Source organism: Oreochromis aureus, linkage group 3 (assembly GCF_013358895.1).
Source record: "Oreochromis aureus strain Israel breed Guangdong linkage group 3, ZZ_aureus, whole genome shotgun sequence".
Taxonomy (NCBI): domain Eukaryota; kingdom Metazoa; phylum Chordata; class Actinopteri; order Cichliformes; family Cichlidae; genus Oreochromis; species Oreochromis aureus.
In genome coordinates, this window is record NC_052944.1 from 20,176,058 (window position 1) to 20,195,614 (window position 19,557).

At 39.1% G+C, this 19,557-nt stretch overlaps 1 protein-coding gene across 7 annotated transcripts in view; it reads left to right on the forward strand.

The window, feature by feature from the left end:
* LOC116310415 (protein Dok-7) overlaps window positions 1-19,202 on the forward strand; it is a 43,968-nt gene extending 24,766 nt beyond the window's left edge. For 3 of the 7 annotated variants that reach the window (XM_039605343.1, XM_039605344.1, XM_039605353.1), the window contains 4 exons: window positions 2,167-2,255; window positions 3,891-3,960; window positions 13,371-13,550; window positions 17,191-19,202. In XM_039605343.1, the coding sequence (XP_039461277.1) occupies window positions 2,167-2,255; window positions 3,891-3,960; window positions 13,371-13,550; window positions 17,191-17,327 (476 nt within the window). In that variant the 3' untranslated portion in view covers window positions 17,328-19,202. Of the gene's footprint in view, window positions 1-2,166; window positions 2,256-3,890; window positions 3,961-5,325; window positions 5,986-13,370; window positions 13,588-17,190 lie in introns of those variants that run through there. The other 4 variants (XM_039605347.1, XM_039605348.1, XM_039605349.1 and 1 more) reach the window with 4 other exon arrangements.
* Window positions 19,203-19,557: the final 355 nt, after the last annotated feature.

Sequence of the window (19,557 nt, forward strand, 5' to 3'; positions counted from 1 at the left end):
TTCTGTTCCTTTTGAGGATCTTTTTCTTTTCCTGTCCCGTTCCTTGTGTTTCTCTCCGTGAAACCACTCTTTCCTCCTGGCTTATTTTCTCTAATCAGTCACTTGTGTTGCTTTGTAGAGCTGAGCTTTGAGGTGAGCTGCTGCAAAGTTGCAAAATCAGGAATGATAGTTTATCCTGAAGACTGTCACTGTGTACCAACTCAGTCATTTACAGTCAGTCTTTTACCTGCTAGAGCAGTGCCAAAATTTCAGTGAGAGTCATGTCTCAAATCAAACACAGCAGATTGTGTCCATTTTGGAAGTTTGCAGTAGTTAACTGTGATTGTTAACTGTGGTTGTGGTACTTTTGCATTGAAGATGTTTACATACAAGACTGAACAAAGCCACAAAAAGCCTTATGAGCAATGCTACGGTTGGATAGCAACTACTGCTGTCAACAACTTCCATAATTTTAGCTTCAGCTTTAGCATTAGTAATACATCTTCTTCTCATGGTGGTCTCTTCACTGCCTCTACCTCTGTAGCTGAGATGGCAAAGGTTGAGAAGTGCACAGATACTAACACTGAACACTTTGACCATTACATTACATTGCCTGGATGTTTATCGTGCACTGCATGTAGTCTGGCAGAAGTATAATAAAAAATGGCACAACTTTTAGAGGGTTTATACACTCACTGGCCACTTTATTAGGTACACCTTGGTAATACTGGGTTGGAGCCCCTTGTTTGCCTTCAGTGCTGTCTTAATTCTTCGTGGCACAGATTCAACAAGGTGCTGGAAACATTCCTCAGAGATTTTTGTTCATGTTGAAATGATAGTATTACACAGTAGCAGATTTGTTGGCTGCACATCCATGATGTGAAACTCCTGTTCCTCCACATCCTGAAGGTGCTCTATTGGATTAAGATCTGGCGACTGTGGAGCTCATTTGAGTACAATGAAATGATTTTAATGGGAATGTTTGAGATGATTTGAGCTTTGTGACATGTTGTGTTATCCTCCCATCAGTGTACACTGGTCATAAAGGGATGGATATGTTCAGCATCAACGGTCAGGTAGGCTGTGGTGTTTAGATGATGCTCAGTTTGTACTAAGGGGCTCAAAATGTGCCAAAAACATGTCCTCCATGCCATTACACCACCAGCAGCCTGAACTGATGATACAAGGGAGGATGGATCCATGCTTTCATGTTATTTACACCAAATTCAGACCCTACCATCTGAATGTCGCAGCAAGATTCAAAAGTCATCAGCGCAGACAACGTTTTTCTAATATTTTAGTGTCCAGTTTTAACGAGCTTGTGATAAGTCTAGCTTCAGCTACATCAACAGTGCCATGTTAAAGTCTCTTAAATCATCTTTCTTTCTTATTCTGATGCTCAGTTTTAACTTCAGCAGGTCATCTTGACCATGTCTAAATGCACTGAGCTGTCGTTTTATTGGCTGATTAGACATTTGCATCAACGATCAGTGGAGCATTATACCTAATAAAGTGGCCAGTGGGTGTAAGTTGTCTCTCATGAATTTAATCCTGTTTACAGAAAGATTAACTAAAACTTTTTAAATGAAATGTCATCTGTAAATTTTAAAAAGTTGTTTTGTGAGTACTTTTTAGGAAAGGAGTAACCATTTATTAATCTATTGCCAGATTTATTCATGTGTTATAGGCAAACTTTAGGATGGGGCCTGTTATTATTTGTTCCACAAATCAAATGATGACAACATGATCATTTTCAATTTTTTTTTAGATATTTTTATCTATAAATATTGACAGTAAATGAAGCCAAAATGACAGATCTTAAACATTTTAACAAAATTCAGGGTGCAATTTCTGTCCTTTGCACATTATCCATGATTCATACTGGGCAACAAAAGGATCCTATTTAAGCATTTGTTCTTTAAAAGAAAAAAGAAAAAAACCTCTTATTATTGTGTGATGATGAATCAAGCCTTTTGTTGTTTGTTCTCACCACTCGATCTGCACGAATTCATCCATTTGCATGTGGAGAAAATCGTGTCTGCTTTGGTCCACAAAGTGCATTTAAAAAAAAGAAAAAACAGAAAAGCAAGCAACACAATGTGGTATAATTTTTTTCGGTGAGTTCCAATAACAAAACGTGTTTTTGTTTCTTATATTTAAAATGCACAATATCTTCTCTTTCACCAGACAAAAGGCTTAGTAGTAAAGAGGAAAGACGCAGAGCCGATCCTGCTTATGAGATCATGGAGAGTCGGATGCTGGAGAGGAACCCAGAGGTAGACACATCCAAAACTCTATAATCCGCTTTACACTATCAACAACTCACACATTTTTACTTTGCAACTCATTGTGCTCTTAATTCAGCTAAGCATTTGGGGGAAATGTCTGATATCATGAGAATACTAACTGAATACACAGAATAAAGGGCAACCCATAGAGGTTTGTTATTAAGAGGCTTCAGTAGTAAATCTGAAATTAGACATGGAAAAATATGTCCAATAAGCATTTTGTAGTTTTGAGCCTATTGTCCTGATATTATTAAGCATTTGGATTAGAATAAGCAAGTTTAAGGGTTTGTATTTTCTCTATAATGAACTGAAGTTTTAGCATAAAAACAGTGTATTTAATGCACTCGTTCATGTGTGCTTCCTCTGTTTTGTGACAGTATCTTGCATGATTACATCACTATTATGTTTACAAATTCTCTCCAGGATATAGATTTTATATACAGTCATGTACAAAAGAGTTTTTCACAGTCCTGTGAAAAACATACACAGGAGCTAAGAGGGTAAGCAGCAGCCGCAAATACACTTGATTAAGTGATCATCAGCAAGCGTGAACAAAAAACAGACGTTTTGGCAGTTTCTTGGTCTGAGGCATAACACACAGGAAAATACATCAGCAGTGATCTTAAACAAGCAGTTGTTGTTGCCCATCAGTCGGAGAAGAGTTCTGGGCTATTTCAAAACATTTTGTCAATAGTCTGTCATTCTGCAGCGAGACAGACTATTGACAACCAGAAAATACTCAGGATGGCTGGGAATCTTCCCCGGAGTGGGCTTCCCAGCAAACTCACCCCAAGGTCAGATTGTGCAATGTTCAGAGAAACTGCAAAAAACCCAAGAGATATACCTTAGACCTTAACGGCCTCAGTTAGATTTTAAATGTTCAAGTTAAAAACATGCAACAGGGCAATGATCCCAAGCACAGCAGCAATTCTACAACAGTATGACTGAAAAACAAAAGAATCAAGGTGCTGCAATCATCCAGTCAAAGTCCAGACTCCACCCTTAATGAAAGGGTGTGGTGGGACCTCAAGAGGGCTGTGCAGAAATGAATGCCAACTCAACAAGCTGAAGTGGCATTGTAAAGAAGCGTGGGCCAGAATTCCTCCACAGCAGTGTGAGACACTGATAAAGTCACACAGGGAACAGTTACTTTAACTTATTGCAAGCTACTGAATCATGGGGTGTTCATGTTTGTCCTGTGCAGTCGTTCTTTTTCATATGACTGTAAAAGATGGCTACCATTATGTCATATACTGTTGTCTGGACTTTAATATTAGCATATGTAGCGCAGAGGATAAAGTGCTAAATATCAGGTAATGTTAGCATTTACAGAATGTAAATGCTACTAGTTCATCGTACAGACATGGTAAACTCACCAAAACTGGAGCACAATCTTATTTAATGCTCTGCACTGCAGTGGGCCTGAAGTTCACGGTTATCTTTCTGTAGCGATGCTGCACAGTGTTCGCACATGTAAAACAGCCCTGAGTTCTGAGTAAATTCCAAATGTCTATAAATACTCCTCATGTGCCCACTGAACAGTCATCGTCACACTTATGTAATAAACTTATGTCACTCAGTGCAAGTTATAATCAGCAGTGTTTACTTTGGTGTGTGTTGCAGGCACAGGAAAAACACAAGTATGAACTAATGGGCAGCTACAGCCAGCAGAGGTTCCTTCAAGAGACTGAAGGTGAGTGAGACTGACGCGATCAACATAACCAGGCTGTTTCAGCGATTTGGTTCATTATTTTTTTTCAGCCAAGCTATTCAAACATATGCACATTTTCAAGTCCGTAGCGGCACAAATGGATTTTTCTTTTTTCTGAATGGACCATTTTAGTTTTTTAAAGTGCTCTGAACACTTTTCAGCTGTGCATTACCCAGGCTTCTTACAATAACCGGGGCCCACTTACGGAAAGTGAATTAAATTGATGAGTCATGCGCCTGAATCAACATCGCTGTAAACCATCACCTGTTGCTTGGTGTGCTTGAACTGAAATGAATAAATAAAACGAGTCTCATTCAGAGTCTGAAAAGCAGACTGGCACTAAGCATAACATCCACAAGGCTGAACATAGGAACATGTTATACCTCGCCGCGCTCGCCATACACATGCTTGACTTCAGTCAGGGCAGTGAACTGTAATGCTGATGGGGAATTGCCTTCATGAAGTGGCTATTACTACATAGCACATAAAGCACATTACGGAGACTCTCTGCAAGCACCAGCTGTCAGATTAGTTTAAACAGAGGGGTAATTAGCACTTTATTACATGTATATTAGCTGTGCCATGCAAACTAGTTTAGCAGAAATTTGTTGCTGCTAAATTTTTAAACCTTTTCATTGCAAATTCGAACTGTAGTAAAAGTCACTGTATGGAAAAAAGCTGCTTAAGTGTAGCATCAATAGCCAAAATTGCTAAAAACTAAAGTGGAGCTCCTGGTCACTCAAGGAGAGAGGATTCTGGGAAATGCAGTTCTGCATAATAAGAAACACCCCTGGAGAAAGTATTACATTAGAAACAGTCATTCACCTAAACAATGAACTTATTAGAATTTGTTTACTAAATAATATTTTACATGAATACTAATATAATAAACTTATAGGAATACTATTTTACAGTATGGTGCAAAACTCCCTGCACTTCTTTATGTTTTGCAAGTAAAATAGGGAATAGGTGCAGCAATTTTTTTTGAAATGTGTAAAAATCAATGTCAGTGTTTGGAATGAACACCTTTCTTGTAATTTCTTTAAGTAGTCTTCAGGAATAGTTCTCCAGGCTTCTTGAAGGACATTCAGAGCTCTTCTTTGGCTCTTTCTGCCTTTTGTTCTGTTCTCTGTTATGATGATGCCACACTGCTTTAATAATGTTGAGCCCTGGGCTCTGGGGAGGCCAATCGATGACTGATGGTGTCTGATTATGAGTGTTTCTATCCAGGTAAACTTTTACTGCATTGGCAGTGTGCTTGAGATCATTGTTATGCTGAAAAATGAAGCCTTTCCAGATGCTATTGCATGAATGATAAAAGTCTGATGTTACTTTTTGTGTTCATAGTTTCATCAATTTTGACAAGATCCCTACACCACTGGCTGAATATAACTCCAAACCAGGACAGAGCCTCCACTGCATTTTACAGGGCTCCACTCAACTGACCTCCTCTATATATACTGATAATTTAAACTTTTTAAAACATGAATGTATTTTATTTATATAAGACTTTACAAAATGTGTACAAAAACAAACAATTGGTAATGATAAAAGAAACACTGGAGACCAATAAACCGAAAATGTTAGAAATTTGAATATTGAGGAAATAAAAGAGAGAGATGTGGCTATAGTATATACATATGTTTTAAAACAGGACTTAAAGGAAGTGACTGACTCCTTGACTAGTTGGTTCTGGTCCTGATCCTGACCTGATTACCGCTCAAATTAAAGCAGAACCTCCTATTTATTCAGATAGGGGTGTAAAAATAACTGCACAAATAAATAAGATGGCTACTGTGTGGCAAAACTTTAGACACACTTCTCTTGTAGATAATGTAAAGTAGTAGAAGGATTTGAGAGAGTATTCACTCTTTGAACTTTTAAGAGTTAAACTGCTGAGTTTTTAGCACACATTTTACTAATGAACTGCTTTTAAAAGAAAAAGTTCTAAGAAATTTGTAAAACTTTCAAAAGCAGTTTCCTTTCTGTTAAGTTGATACTAATTAAAGAAATGCTGTGCAAGTGCTACACTTTTTATTCGTTTAAAAGGAACCGGAAAGCTCGAGGTCCAAACAACAAATTAATATTAAATTAATGTTTACCCGAGATTAATTTCAGCGTTTGGCTGTTTTTTTTTTTTTCCTTTTTTTTGCACATCATTGTGTCCTTTTGTTTCTTTCCAATGTGGGAATAAATACACAAAGGGACAAATTAGGGCTAAACAGAGGTATAATTTAAAATGGCATTAATTTACCCCGTCTATGGTTAGACAGATAAATCGCATGTAAAACAGACAACGGCATGAGTCACAGTCTTTGCTATTTTTTTTAAATTATTTCTTCATTGGCATTTTATACAAAGCCATAAACTTATGTAAAGGCCCTTTGTGTGCTGAGAAAACTCACAGATGTGTAACGAGAGAGTGCAGTGATGTGTGACGGGCTGCCTCCCCTGATATGAGGCGAGAGGACAGTTGTCAGGGGACGTTTGGCCACTTAAGCATCCCACACCCAGAAACATGCCCTCAGTCAAACACACACCTGCTCTACAAAGTCCCAGCAGCTGTCGCAGTGTGGCACCAAACCCATCAGTCATTTTCACGTACCTACACACAACGACTCACGACTCCCTCGTCATCTTTCCCATCATCCCGCTTCAGCAGACACTTAATGGATGATGGGGGGGAGACAGGATGTGGCTAAGTCCAGCGGCTAAGGTATGTGGGCTCAGTGGAAGATAAGCTACAGAAAAGCTGTCATATGATTTAAGAACTTTTCATATTAAAGCAATGCACCCAGGTCAAATAAATAAAATATCAGGTTTGAGGCATTCCAGACTTTGCAATAAATCATAGCACTATGTGATGAAAAATGCAAGTGGACACACACATGCTTGCATCATGAGTGCATCACTGTATCAGATTGCAGCTAAACAAACACTGGCTTTGCCCGTGGCACTTTAGATGCTGCTGTGTTGGTCAGTACATGTGACACACTAAATGGTTCGCTTGGAGAAGCGTGGCACAGCTGCACGAGGAGGTTCATTTAGTCTCACAGTATAAACGTGGACCAATGTTTCAGATTGATGACCAAAGATTTTCAACAGTTTCTTTAAGTATTAACTTTTATATGGGGCGTGATGAAATTGTGCAGTGTGCAGGAGGCTTTAAGAGGCCAGTGTGCCTAAAATGAAGAATTTTCTCACATTGTTGAAAGGCACCTAAGGACAGTTTAGGCTAAACACTGCTAATCCATTTCTGAAATGATATTTGTAGAACCAGCCCATACCTATTATGTTGTCTTTAATTACTTAAATTTCACTGTTTATTGAACTGATCTCCTACTCTTTGTTTTCCACCGAAATACTCACACTGGTGCTGACATGAAGAGAGTATCCCATTGCTATTAAAATGACTACCACCAAGTCTCAGGTGGGAATTAATACAAATGCACCATTTTATGCTAAAGCTTTAAGCTCACAGGCAGGAGCTTCTTTCCAAGTTCAGTGGAAGAGGCATCGTAATCAAAAACCTGCCAACGGCGTGACACCAAAGTAAGCCGTTAGTTTGAACCCTTGAATTACTTGAATTAAACATTTCATGTGTGACTTCATCAGTCTCTCACATCATTGTGGAGGAATTTTGGCCCTCTCTTCTTTATAACGTTGCTTCAATTCATTGAGGTTTCCGGGCATTTGTTTAAGCACAGCTTCTTATGTACCTATCACAGTATTTCAGTTGGGTTCAGGTCTGGACTTGGACCCATTGCAACACCTTGATTCTTTTCCTTTTCAGCCGTGCTGTTGTAGGTTTGTTGCTGTCCTCGGGCTCATTGCCCAGTTGTTTGAGTCAGTTCGAGACACACTTTGGCTGTCAGACAAATTGCTTCACTGGAATACTTTATTACACAGAGGAGTTCATAATCAGGTCCCATGACTATCAAACAAGCAAAAATCATCATCCCTCCACCTCCGTGCTTTACGCTTGATACAGCGCAGACATTATCGAAAGATGATGGTTTTCCAACTGAACCTTTGCAAGATCTAAACCGTATGTCATCTATGAAACTGTGTATTATTCAAATAATATTCTTTGACATGTTTTCAAGATTACGCAAAAACTTCAAGTTTCATGAAACTATAATTTTTGGTGAAGATCTAAATAATTTCTTTAGGATTGGAAAAAGACGCCATCTTTGCTTTGGTGCCCTCCAAGGGGCTGAATATAAGTTTTGATTTCTAAAAATCAGCCTTTACTAAAGACCACATAGACTCCACTATGATAAATAGGATTTCGGTAGGACCGTCTTTGTGGCTCGTGCACATCTGTGATGTAGTCTTGCTCTCAAAAACTCTATTTTAATTTCACACACCCGCCTCTTCAAATTTTTATATAAGTTTATCACATCAAAAAGTGGATGTTGTTGTCCTGGTGAAGGTCTCATTTAAAGCTGAAACTGGAGAGGGAGAGAAATGGTAAGGTGTTATAATCAAAGAAAAACAAACACCTACACTAGGGCATTTTGCTTTCCCATTCCCAAAGGTTTCCACATGCATACGTTGCCATAAATTGTACATTGTGGGAGGTTTACAGGTCTTTGTAATCCTTTTCATGTACATACCACAGCTTAGTGTCCTTCTGCAACAATAATGTGGGAAAGGTGCAAAACCCACTCACCCTGAATACACAGTTATTATCTGAACTGTGTTTTCCATCCAAAAGCACTTGACTTTTTAAGCTGGGGGTCACTAAACTCTGTCAGGTATTGCCTCTAACATCTCCCCTGGAGGTTTTGCAAAGTGTATTATCGAGACGTCCCCCGGGCTTAGAGCTGTGGGCAAATCCACTGTTGTAATGGAAGCCATTATAAAGCACCACACTCTTCTGCAAGGGCTGGTTGGTGTCTGATCAATTAGGTTAGACTTTGCCAAAGGCTGTACCCACTGAGACTTTGCTGGCGTCTAATGGCTTCTCACTGATTGTAAGAGTGTCTCCTGGGGTTGATGCTTCTGAGCTGCGGGTAATGGCCACTGCCTACTGCCATTTAGGAAGAGTCAATAGCAGGTGAAATCTTTTCTTTCCCAAATGTTGCCTTCTATACTATCCGTATGCTAAAGTTAAAGCACTATCTGTGACAGGGTAATTGCAACAAGAGAAATATGAATCCACGGTGGCGCATATATAATACTGTAGGAATCCATTGTTTTATTTACTATAAGATGGTTACATAGACATTCTACTACAGAGTCCGCACTGTGATTAGTGTTTCTGTTTGTAGTTGTGAAATGCCCTCAACCAAGCTGCTTTGTGTTGCTTTGATTGACTAATAATGACAGAAGATAAAAAAAAATCTTTTCTGTGATCCAGATCTACTCTTTAATCTTTAAACATCAATGCACACACATCAACTGACTCAAAGAAAGGTAAATAAATGTTCACAGGCTCAGATCAGCAGTGTTTGCATTGTTAGGAACATAGTGCGTTGTTGTTTTGCTACGTCTGTAAGGGTCTGGGCTTTTTGAATTCTTTTTTTTTTTCTTTTTAGTTAATGATGAAACATTTTTTGTTGACATTATCCTTGAAAAAGATAACACAGGCTCTGTTTGTGTATTGTAGCTCAACTATGATCCTTGAGGGTAAATCAGGGAAAAATGCGTTTGCATTGGTGCATTTTTCAACAATTCACTCTTTTTTGGGGGTCAGATATTAATATAAAAGCAGATATTGTTTTTCCACAAAATAATTTCAAAGAAATTATAAATGATTTACTGTTTGGACTTCACTTTGTACACAATGAATACGAGACTTGGTGTGTTTTTTCATATTTTTTAATAGTGCTGAAAATATAGTGACACTATAAAACTATAGTTTAAAATAATTAGTTAATCATTTGATCAATCAAAAATCAGCAGATAAAGAAGATATTCATGAACAATAGGGATGGGAATCGTGAACCGGTTCCTGTTCCCAGTAATCCAATTCCTTGGGATTGTTAGTCTGGCTGCCCATCGATCCCACTTATCGTTTCTTGCACTCTTGCAACGATCAGCTGATTTCAGTTCTCGTGTTAGACGAGGGAAATGGCGACACAGTCTATGAACAAAGATGAAATAAATGGTCTTCGTGTGCAAAGTAGAAAACTGCATCCAGGACAGAAACAACAGCATTATGCTGCTGACTTTTTTTTTTTTTTGAAAGCAGTAATGAGACTGCATGCCTTGCTGGCAGCAAGTCGCGCCAGAGCATACTGAGCCCCGGTCCCAGAGGCCCAAGGTCCAAAGGCCTCTGGGACCCCACCTCAAGTAGCCGGGAGTGAGCCGGGTACATACCTGAGTGCCCAGCCCCGAACATCCACCAATACACCAATGGCTGAGGGCATCAGCCACCGGAAGACAGTGTGTTGGTTTGAGACAGGCCTCCACAACTTGGGGGGGGGGGCTTGAGAACCCAATAAAAATTGGTCATGGAATTAGAATCGCTAAATCAATCAATTCCCATCCCTAATGAACAAACAACTTTGTGTATATCTATGGTTTATATAATATTTTTATACATACATGCAAAATTTTATTTGTCAGTCCAACTCCAACTGTCTGACAATACACAAAAGTAATAAATTGATGGTTAAAGCAAATGTAGTTGTTTGTCATAGTAAGATCTTGAATCACCAAAGGAGCTTGGCATTGATTATGCAGCTTTCTGGAACTCCAGTGGCAAGGTGAATGTTACTCTTCTAAAAGATACCATACTCTGCAAAAGTCTTGAGCGGTCACTTCTTTTACTCACACACAACAGATACTCACTGTTGTTGCATAATTGGGATACTTCAGCCTTTTCTCCCTGTTTCCCTTCCTTAAGAGTGGCTTCTTGACAGCAGCACTTCCAGTTAAACCATTTCTGATGAAGCTTCAGTGAACAGTCGATGGATAACCTGAAGGACCAGATGCATCTCTCAGGTCCTGTGTCAGCACTATGTTGGGTTTCTTAAGGACTTGAATTGCAGCTACAGCTACAAGGACTGGAGTTTATGATGTGTTTATGATAATCATTGAGTGCAAACATGTGAGTTGGCACTCTTGTAATGTGGTCACTGCATTGCCATAGTGTACGACTTGCATCACTTGCATGCTCATCAAACATTCAGTGACCCCTCGTGCTCTGTGATTGAGGATAGATCAGAGTTCTTCCTTCCACGCTCTGAGTTCAGCTGGAAAACAGTCCTCGGGTCTCAAAATGCGATTTTTTTTTTTCCTTTTCTTTTTTTAAGTTATGGACCGCTAAAGAGGAGAGGCAACATCTGGCTTGCTGTCAGCACACAGTTAAAAAGCCAGCATCTGTGATGGTATAAAGGGTCATTAGTGCACATAGCATGAGTAACATGTTTGGAGGCACCACTAACAATATGTTGAAAAATATACAGAGCTTTTGGAGCAACATATGCTGCCATCCAGATGATTTGATTATCGGGGAAAAGTCTTGCCTGCGATGCAGAACAACATTCTGCATGTTTACAAGAAAACATCTTGGAAAAAGCAAAGGTGTCTGAAAATTGGACGTATCCAAAGTCCAGACCTTTCACCTGTAGATCGGATTTGGTGCATTATGAATTTGACAAAGAAAGCATAGATGAGATCCTATTTTAGGTGAGCCTGTGAAAACGTTTCTATTTCAACATTACAGTAATTCTTTCCCTTAGTATCCAGACACCATGCTGATAATCATGCCCCTGTCCCAACAAATTCAAATGGGCAAATATGTTAAAAAGAAGAAAAACAGGCATTTATACATTGAAACTCTGATCGTGTGTGTCCGCCATGGCTCATCCACTTTGTATTAGTAGCCAACTTTTTGTACCTGTCGATGTAAGCCCATCAACCGGGTTAGATGATTCCCATGAACAGTACTGCAGTACTTGTTGTAGTAAAACCACAAAGCATGTAGGTTCATTTGGCTTTCTTGACTTTCATTTGCACAAAAGTAAAGTGACAGCAAACGTTTATATCACCGTTCAGGAGAAGTGATTTTCACTGGTCTCTATTCACAGAGCAGTATTCAAGTTATGCTAATTTCAAGATATCCTTGAGCGTACTGTACTCTGGTTTTGAAGGTTGCAGCTATCACTGCAGTAATGCATACCCAGGCACCACAAAAATAAATAAATAAAAGAATTATGGTGTGATGCGTGTCACAGAGCTGAAATATGCACATATTTTATGTAGTGGTTGTTCTGAAGCTGCATCACTGAGATACTGAACTAATCATTTCTGCAGCCAGCAGAAAACTTGACTGCAAATCTCTGTCTTTCTCAGCTTTAAGGTTTATGAAGATAAAGCTGTGAGCTGTTTCTTGTGATTTGAAACCATTTTTCAGGCACAATTAATTAGATGTGCAATGCACTGTAGGCAAAAAATCTGGCAATAATGTGTGTTTGACAGGCAAATCAAAGAGGTTTGGGTGTTCCTATTCAAGTTTTAATGAACTTTTGCTAATAGAAAAATGAGATTTTGCTCCATAAACCCTCAGATATTTGATCTGGACACGTTCATGCACTATACAGCCGCATGACAAAACAGCTTGATGATGGAATTAAAAGAACAATTGAGTTTTACTTCCTCAAAGCATTTTGTGCTTCGAGGACGTAATGTGTATGCCATAAATTATCTCTGGGGCATATCAGCTAATTTCACATAATTAGTCTCTGGGGCGGGGAGAGAAGCAATTCATTGTGAAACACTGTGTTCCTGTGCGACTGTCGATCCCATTAAAGCTACCGTTGTTTTTACTGCTGGAAACAGTATTGATACTTGTGTTGTGGACGTCTGTATTTGAATAAATCTAATTAACACTGGGCTGCAGCCTGGAGAGCTGCTCAGACTGGAGGGTAAGTTTAGCTTTTGATTAAGGTTATAATGACAAAAACAAATCCAGTTTCAAAGAAGTGTCAAAGTGTAAGTCTGGTTCAATTTAATCTTTTAATTATTATCAGTTCTGAGAAAGACTTGATTGGTACTTGTCTTGTCTCTCTATGCCACGGGAATCCTCACGACGGGAAATCTCCTAAAAATGAGCTGTTGCACTCGAGCAGCATTTTTCATAATAAGAAACAGAAATTGCCTAGAAAACACAAGTGAATCTAGACATATGTATAGTGTGTGTTTATTGTGCTGAACCCAGGTGTTATTGTTCTTTTATGTTTTTAATAGAGTTTGGTTGACAGTGAAGGCTTGGAGGTGCAAAAAAACATAGCATATTATCAACAGGACAAATTGCTTGTTATTTTTAGTTTCTGTGGGGGATTTTTGTTAAAAACAAGTGTTCACACGTTAAAAAAAGAAAAAGCATGACAGAAACGAACCTAACACCGTCCGAGCTTAATTTACTCTCGCATTTTCAGGGGCCGTGTTTGTGTTCCCCCCAGAGGCTCCGCTGGCTGAAAGACCTCGCGGCGAAGGTGTGACGTATGTGAATATTCCTGTTAGCCCCACGTCCAAGAAGCAGCTCAACTACATGGAGCTGGAGCTGCAGGATCCTGTGCATGGCACTAAAGCGGCTGCCACACATCTGCCAGCTCAGAGTAAGGAGGCATGAATATCTTCTGGTTAGTAAAGGAGGTAAATGCCAGATAGTTGGTGTCTGAGGAATGAATGTTCTGCTTTCGATTTATACATATAACTGCAAACGGCAACTGTGAGGAACAGTCAGGGTGGACACTTGGAAAATTGTCATGTTACAAGATGATAGTTTAAAGGATGTCACCAAGACTGCGTTTTATTTGTTCAATACGAGCATTAATCTATAGAGAGCTTTTTGATTGGTGGTGCAGAATTGCTTATTGAAAGCAGGTTTAAAGAGAACTGATCTAAGAAGAGACGGTTGCAATTCACTGCAACCACCACATGATGCTGTGAGCGTCTGCTTCATCGTGATAAGCTTAAGTATAGAACAAAAAAGGTTTGTCTGATTAATAAATCTTTGAATTTTAATATGCTGGGTATTGAAGTGAGCTGTTGTCCTTCTTGGCACAAGGAAATGTCTTCAAGACCAGCTGTTAAACTGTCAAATATTACAAACTGAAACAAATTCTCAGGCTTGTGTAGTTATTTTCAGTCGGTCTGCAGTGCACGTCTTCCATTAAACTTTGAACAAACTGCCAAGAAATGTTGTAATCACATTCATGACCCACAAAAGATGAATCCTAATGACTCTGCTAATCCTGGATTTTTATGTCCACCTCAGGATGAATGCACTTCTTTTACTGGCTACATGTTATAGCACCAGAACATTTTTCCAGTGTTTTCATTTAGCACCAATTTCCTGTAAAACTTCCTTACTAACCTAAGCTATAGTTTGTCTTTAGTGCCTGTTAGCACCATGGATTGCTGACAGTGTGAAAGCTGGCTGTGATAAAGCTTGTCATAGGACACATTGCTGTGTAGCCACAGACCGGGTGGTCAGAGTGCCCATACTGATGGCCAGAACGTCCTGCAGTCTGTATCCATTTTATTTATGCAGAGCAAATTCAAAACCATGTTCATTTAAAGCTCATCAAATGTCATTATAGACAGAAATCCAACAATCCAAAGACCCTCTATGAACGAGCACATGTTGGCATGAGGGGAAGTAAAAGAAGCTGTGGACAAACTTTTAAAGTTATCAAGGTCTGATGAACCATGTTCTCCGTTTTTAGAGAGGAAGCTGTAAAATCGTTGTTTGTTTTTATTCAGATTCAGATTGTCTTTGTATATTTGTGAGATTTTCCAGGGACTGTCCAAAATGCAAAATGTTGAATTTCAAAACCGCCTGCTTCTTGATTTAAGCAACAAAATGACCTCAGTAATGCCCTGATACTCATAGTGTATGAGGCGTTTTTATTTGTGCTCACTGTGCAAAAGTGTTCTGCGCAGCCGACAGATGCAAAAGAGCCAACTTACAGTAAGCTGGTGTATCAGCGTTACGCAAGGATGAAAGCCATTGTAGTTACATGTTTATGTGTAATTCTATTCGACCTGCTCAGAGTTACTGGAATAGCTCGCAAACAATTGAGATGATTTCCTCTCATCTTGGTAAAAGACAGCTGAGTCCTTGTCATTGGAGCCGTAATTGGCAGACAAGTTGGCCGTTAGTGTCACTGCCCTTGGGAGTACAAACCGCGCGGCTCGAGCTCTGACATGAGTGAGGTTAATGTCTAATGTCAGCAATACAGTTTATACCCCGGCATGCAGCCTCATTAATCTGTCACCTGGGAGAAGGAGTGTCCTATTTCGCCGCTGAAAGGGGGTCGCAGGGCATTCAGATCACAGCTGTAAACTCAGTGGCCCTAATGGGACCCTCCTCCAGGGACTATTTATGTGTCGCGAGGAGCCGGTTTTGACGTCCTCAATTCTGACACTGTAAGGCGACAGGACTCTAACAGGAGACACATATTAGTGCACACGAGGACTGATTTTGTGGGTTTAAACCCTGACATTTTGCTTATATGATTTTCATACAAGGAAAGGTACAAATTATGGTAATGTGCATATGGAAGACAGTGCATGAGGAGAATGTTAAAAGCTTCAGCTAAATCATTTGCATATGGTTTGTGTTGTGATGCTCTGTCTCATTCTTGAAGCAGGCAGACTGGCAGCGAGGGCAGAGATCCACTTGACTCTGAACTCTGATGTCATGTTTTCTTTGGACGTTTGTGAAACTGTCAAAGTCTGTATATATATATTAATGTTTTAAGATGATTCATGAGTGTTTTTTGTCACTTCCACAATTAATGATTCAAGTTCAACAAATGATTAAATCCCCTAACAATTCATTTCCATAATCTTGTTGACAAAAGAATGTCGGGATTTAATGAAAAATGCCCAGAGACATCTGCAAATGTGTGAACCAAAGGGAAACAAAAGAAAGAATATAGAGTAAAATGCATAAACAACTTTGCTGATGCCACCTTGCAGCCATTTATTTCAGGAAAGTGAACTTGTATACTTGGATATGATTGATGGCTCATGAAGGAGAACCACAGCCTTAGGCTAGCTCCTTATCTCCAACTTAGCTAGGCTAATCAGTTGCTACTGGTAGGAGTGAAAGAATCATAATATTATAAATGAAATCATCATTTAAAACTACATTTTATATTTACTCAAGTTTTTTGTCTAATATTAAAATTTGATTGATGATTTGTAACATTTAAGTGAGAGAAAAAGGCAAAAAAGCTAATAAATAAAGAAGGTGGGAAATGTTTTTTTCACAGCACTGATATAAGAAAGTAAAGTTTTTTTATATTGTGCTTTTCAAGAATAGTATGAAGTGCTTCACAGTGTCATACATGAGAGAATTATAAAAGGATAAAACCAAATAAAAGCACGTTTGCACAGGTGGGTCTTCACCTTCCTTTTAAAGGTATCAGCAGTGTCAACAGATCTTTAGTCTAGTGGAAGTGAGTTCCACAACATGGCAGCGAAAACCTCCTTTTGTTCTTGACTTGGACTGAGGTACAACCAGAAAGCATCAACTGACATCAGAGACCTAGCAGCTGCGTATGGATGTAGAAGTTCACATATATAGGGAAGGGAGGCACCACAAAGAGCTCGGAAAGTGACAATCAGAATCTGAAGTTGAACTTTAAACTTTGTGGTGAGTCAGTTTAAAGAGGGCAGAATCAGTGTAACATGGGACCTTTCAGAGGAACTGGTGAGAAACCTTAGGGCAGCATTCTGGGCTATCCAAGGATGCAATCCAGAGATATTTTGGGCAGTGAAAGTAATAACAAATTACAATAATAACAATAAAGTGAGACAAAATACACAATTGTCTGCCATCTTGTTATTTATAATACAAATAATTTGATAACATTGAATGACATGTACAACTGAGTATCATCGCATAACAATGATATGAGATGTCTTCAAAGAAGACAGGCCCCAAAACTGAACCTTGGGGCACACCACAAGATAAAATAGCAGAAGAGGACAGAAAGTTAGCAGAAGCACCTGAAAAGCTTCTGTGAGTGAGGTAAACATGATACTGATACACTCGTTGGAATATTTCTAAAATGACAAGCTGTTACCTACATTTCAAAATTTCCATTGTCAGATTAATCATCTAATAGTTTCTGCTCTGTCTGTAACCACATGCAGCTAGTTTTGTGTGCAGCCCAACACTGATGAATAATTAAATGGTAGACTGATCAAGTTAAAAGAAGTCCCACTTTTGTGTCTTGACAGGAAAGAGCTCCACCAAGTACGCCCAGATTGACATCACTGCCACAGAGATGGCCCACAAAGTCGGCACGTTGCACGCTCTGGGTCGGCAGGAGGGCCTGCACACTCTGGAGCTGAGAAGAAAGGGGACGCCACATTGACTTTTCCTTCACTGAAACGTTGATCTCAGCAGGATTTTTTTTCACAACAGCAGAACTACAACATCAGACTATAAAGTTAGCAAGAAACATGGCTCTGAGGGCCTTACTGTGGGATTCCTTCTCTATTCTGTTCCATCTTTTGAAAGCAACCTCAGCCAGTTTACAAAACCCAGAATCCCAGAAAAATGTATTCTGTCCAATGTCTACTTTGTTAGATCGAGACTGTAATCACAAAGGAGCTGGAATATGGAGCTGGCTTTAGAAAGGTTTGGCTCTTTGTCATGAGATTTCACAACAATTTCTCGTTAAATGGCATTACGTTGCTCCTCGAGCTTCAGGCTGTCTAGAAGGAGGATGAGCAAACCCTGGGCTGAGTCAGAGGCCTCAGTAATACCCCAGAGCAAAGGCACTTCACAGCTCACTCGAGCCACCACTAATTGTGTGCTGTTTTTGTCCTTGTGTGGGTAAAAAAAGGTAGGGTGTTGGCAGGAAAGGAAGCGGAAACGGTGTTTATTCTCACAAGTTCACACTCATTTATTCCTCAGTAATCTGTAATTCCATATGTAGTTGCACATAACTCTTTCTGCATTTCAAATTTAGGGAAACTTTCCATCCAGTCTTACTCGGTGATGCAAAATTCAGAGTAGCTTGATGTGTAAAAAAAAAAGAGTTTTTGTGTAAAAGTAGCACAAGTAATGGTTCTGCATAACACTTCCACTCTATCCGTGGTGACTCTTGTTAGCCTGGCTCTAACTAATGGGAAAAAGATCAGTTGCTGCCATACATTTTCCCTCCTGCTTCCCAGTTCGTATAGAATTGGATTTAATTTGGGAAGGTCTTCATAAATAATGCAAAGCTAAGAAGAACTGTTTTTTTTTTAAATCAGTGGCTGTTTTTGTCAAAATTATATTCTACATTTTTTTTTCTAATCACATCCCTGAAGCTATTAGCATTTTTGTTATTCCATACTGTGTGTCTGTGTGTGGATATTGGCATTTTACTGCAGTATTGAAAATGGCTTGTATTTGTAGCGCTACTCATCTTGGTAGAGCCAGTATTGTTTTTTGTTTCATGTGCTATTCACATACCACTGTTTTGATTAGCTGTAAATATATTTTCTTTCTATTTGGGTGGACTATCATAAAATGTGAAGGTGTTTCTGTACAGTAAACATTTACGGAAAGGGTTCAAGGACGGCATCTGCTTCCTAAGGAACTACTTTTTTTCATGTGATACTATTTTTCTTGTAAATTATTTGTGTTAACACTGCTTTGATGTGTTTTTTCTTTTTCTAGAACAACAGTAGATCTCATGGCTCTCCGTCCATGTACAGCTGTAAACCTGTTGGGTACCATATTATATAAAAATATACCATTGAAGTGTTTGCTTCATTCAGTTGTATTAACATGTTATTACAAACTAGCTATACATATCTAACTTTTTTATTATCATGCTGGAAATGTTTTTTTTCTGTTAACACTGAAGACTTAGGCTTGAAAGCTAAGTCAGTAACACTAAGGGTGCAGCTTGCAGACACTCTGTAGCTCTAATTTTTACTCATTTATTACAGCAAGAAAGACGAGATGTTTTGATAATTGCTGGGCAAACGGGAAAAGTAAAACATAAGTAAACAGAGAAGTATTTCATTGATAATACATAGAGCATAAATGTCCAGCTTTATGTGCAGAAAAAGTGAACATGCATGTGTACAAATTAATATACACTGCATTGATGGACAGTTTCAGTAATGTGAGGTGATTACGAAACGCTCCTCCATGTGCAAATTTGACTTAAAAAAAGCTTCTCCAAATAAAAACCCTTAGTAGTCTTTGCCCAGATTTGAAGTCAGTCATTAAAAAATTGAAAAAAAAAAAATACTGAAAAGGTGCCTTTATTGATCTGATGCAGGAGTATCAGCCAAAGACCAACATCATGGACGATAATGGAGACTGCCCGTGTGACCTCATCATGTTAGTTGCATCATATGATTTAATATGGTGCTGCACGTTCTGCTGGGTGTAGCAGAGGTGCTCAGAACATCATATATTTCTTGGTGTGTGTGAGTGTATTTCCACTTTCTACTGTGCGAGGTAGCTATACCATGAAAATCCTTTGCTTGCAGCAGATATTTGTCCCTTTGTTGCACAGAGGATATCGGCATATAAAGAACACCTGTGAGAAATCCATAGTGAAGGTGGTTGTGTTGGTTTACATAATATCTGATGTGGTG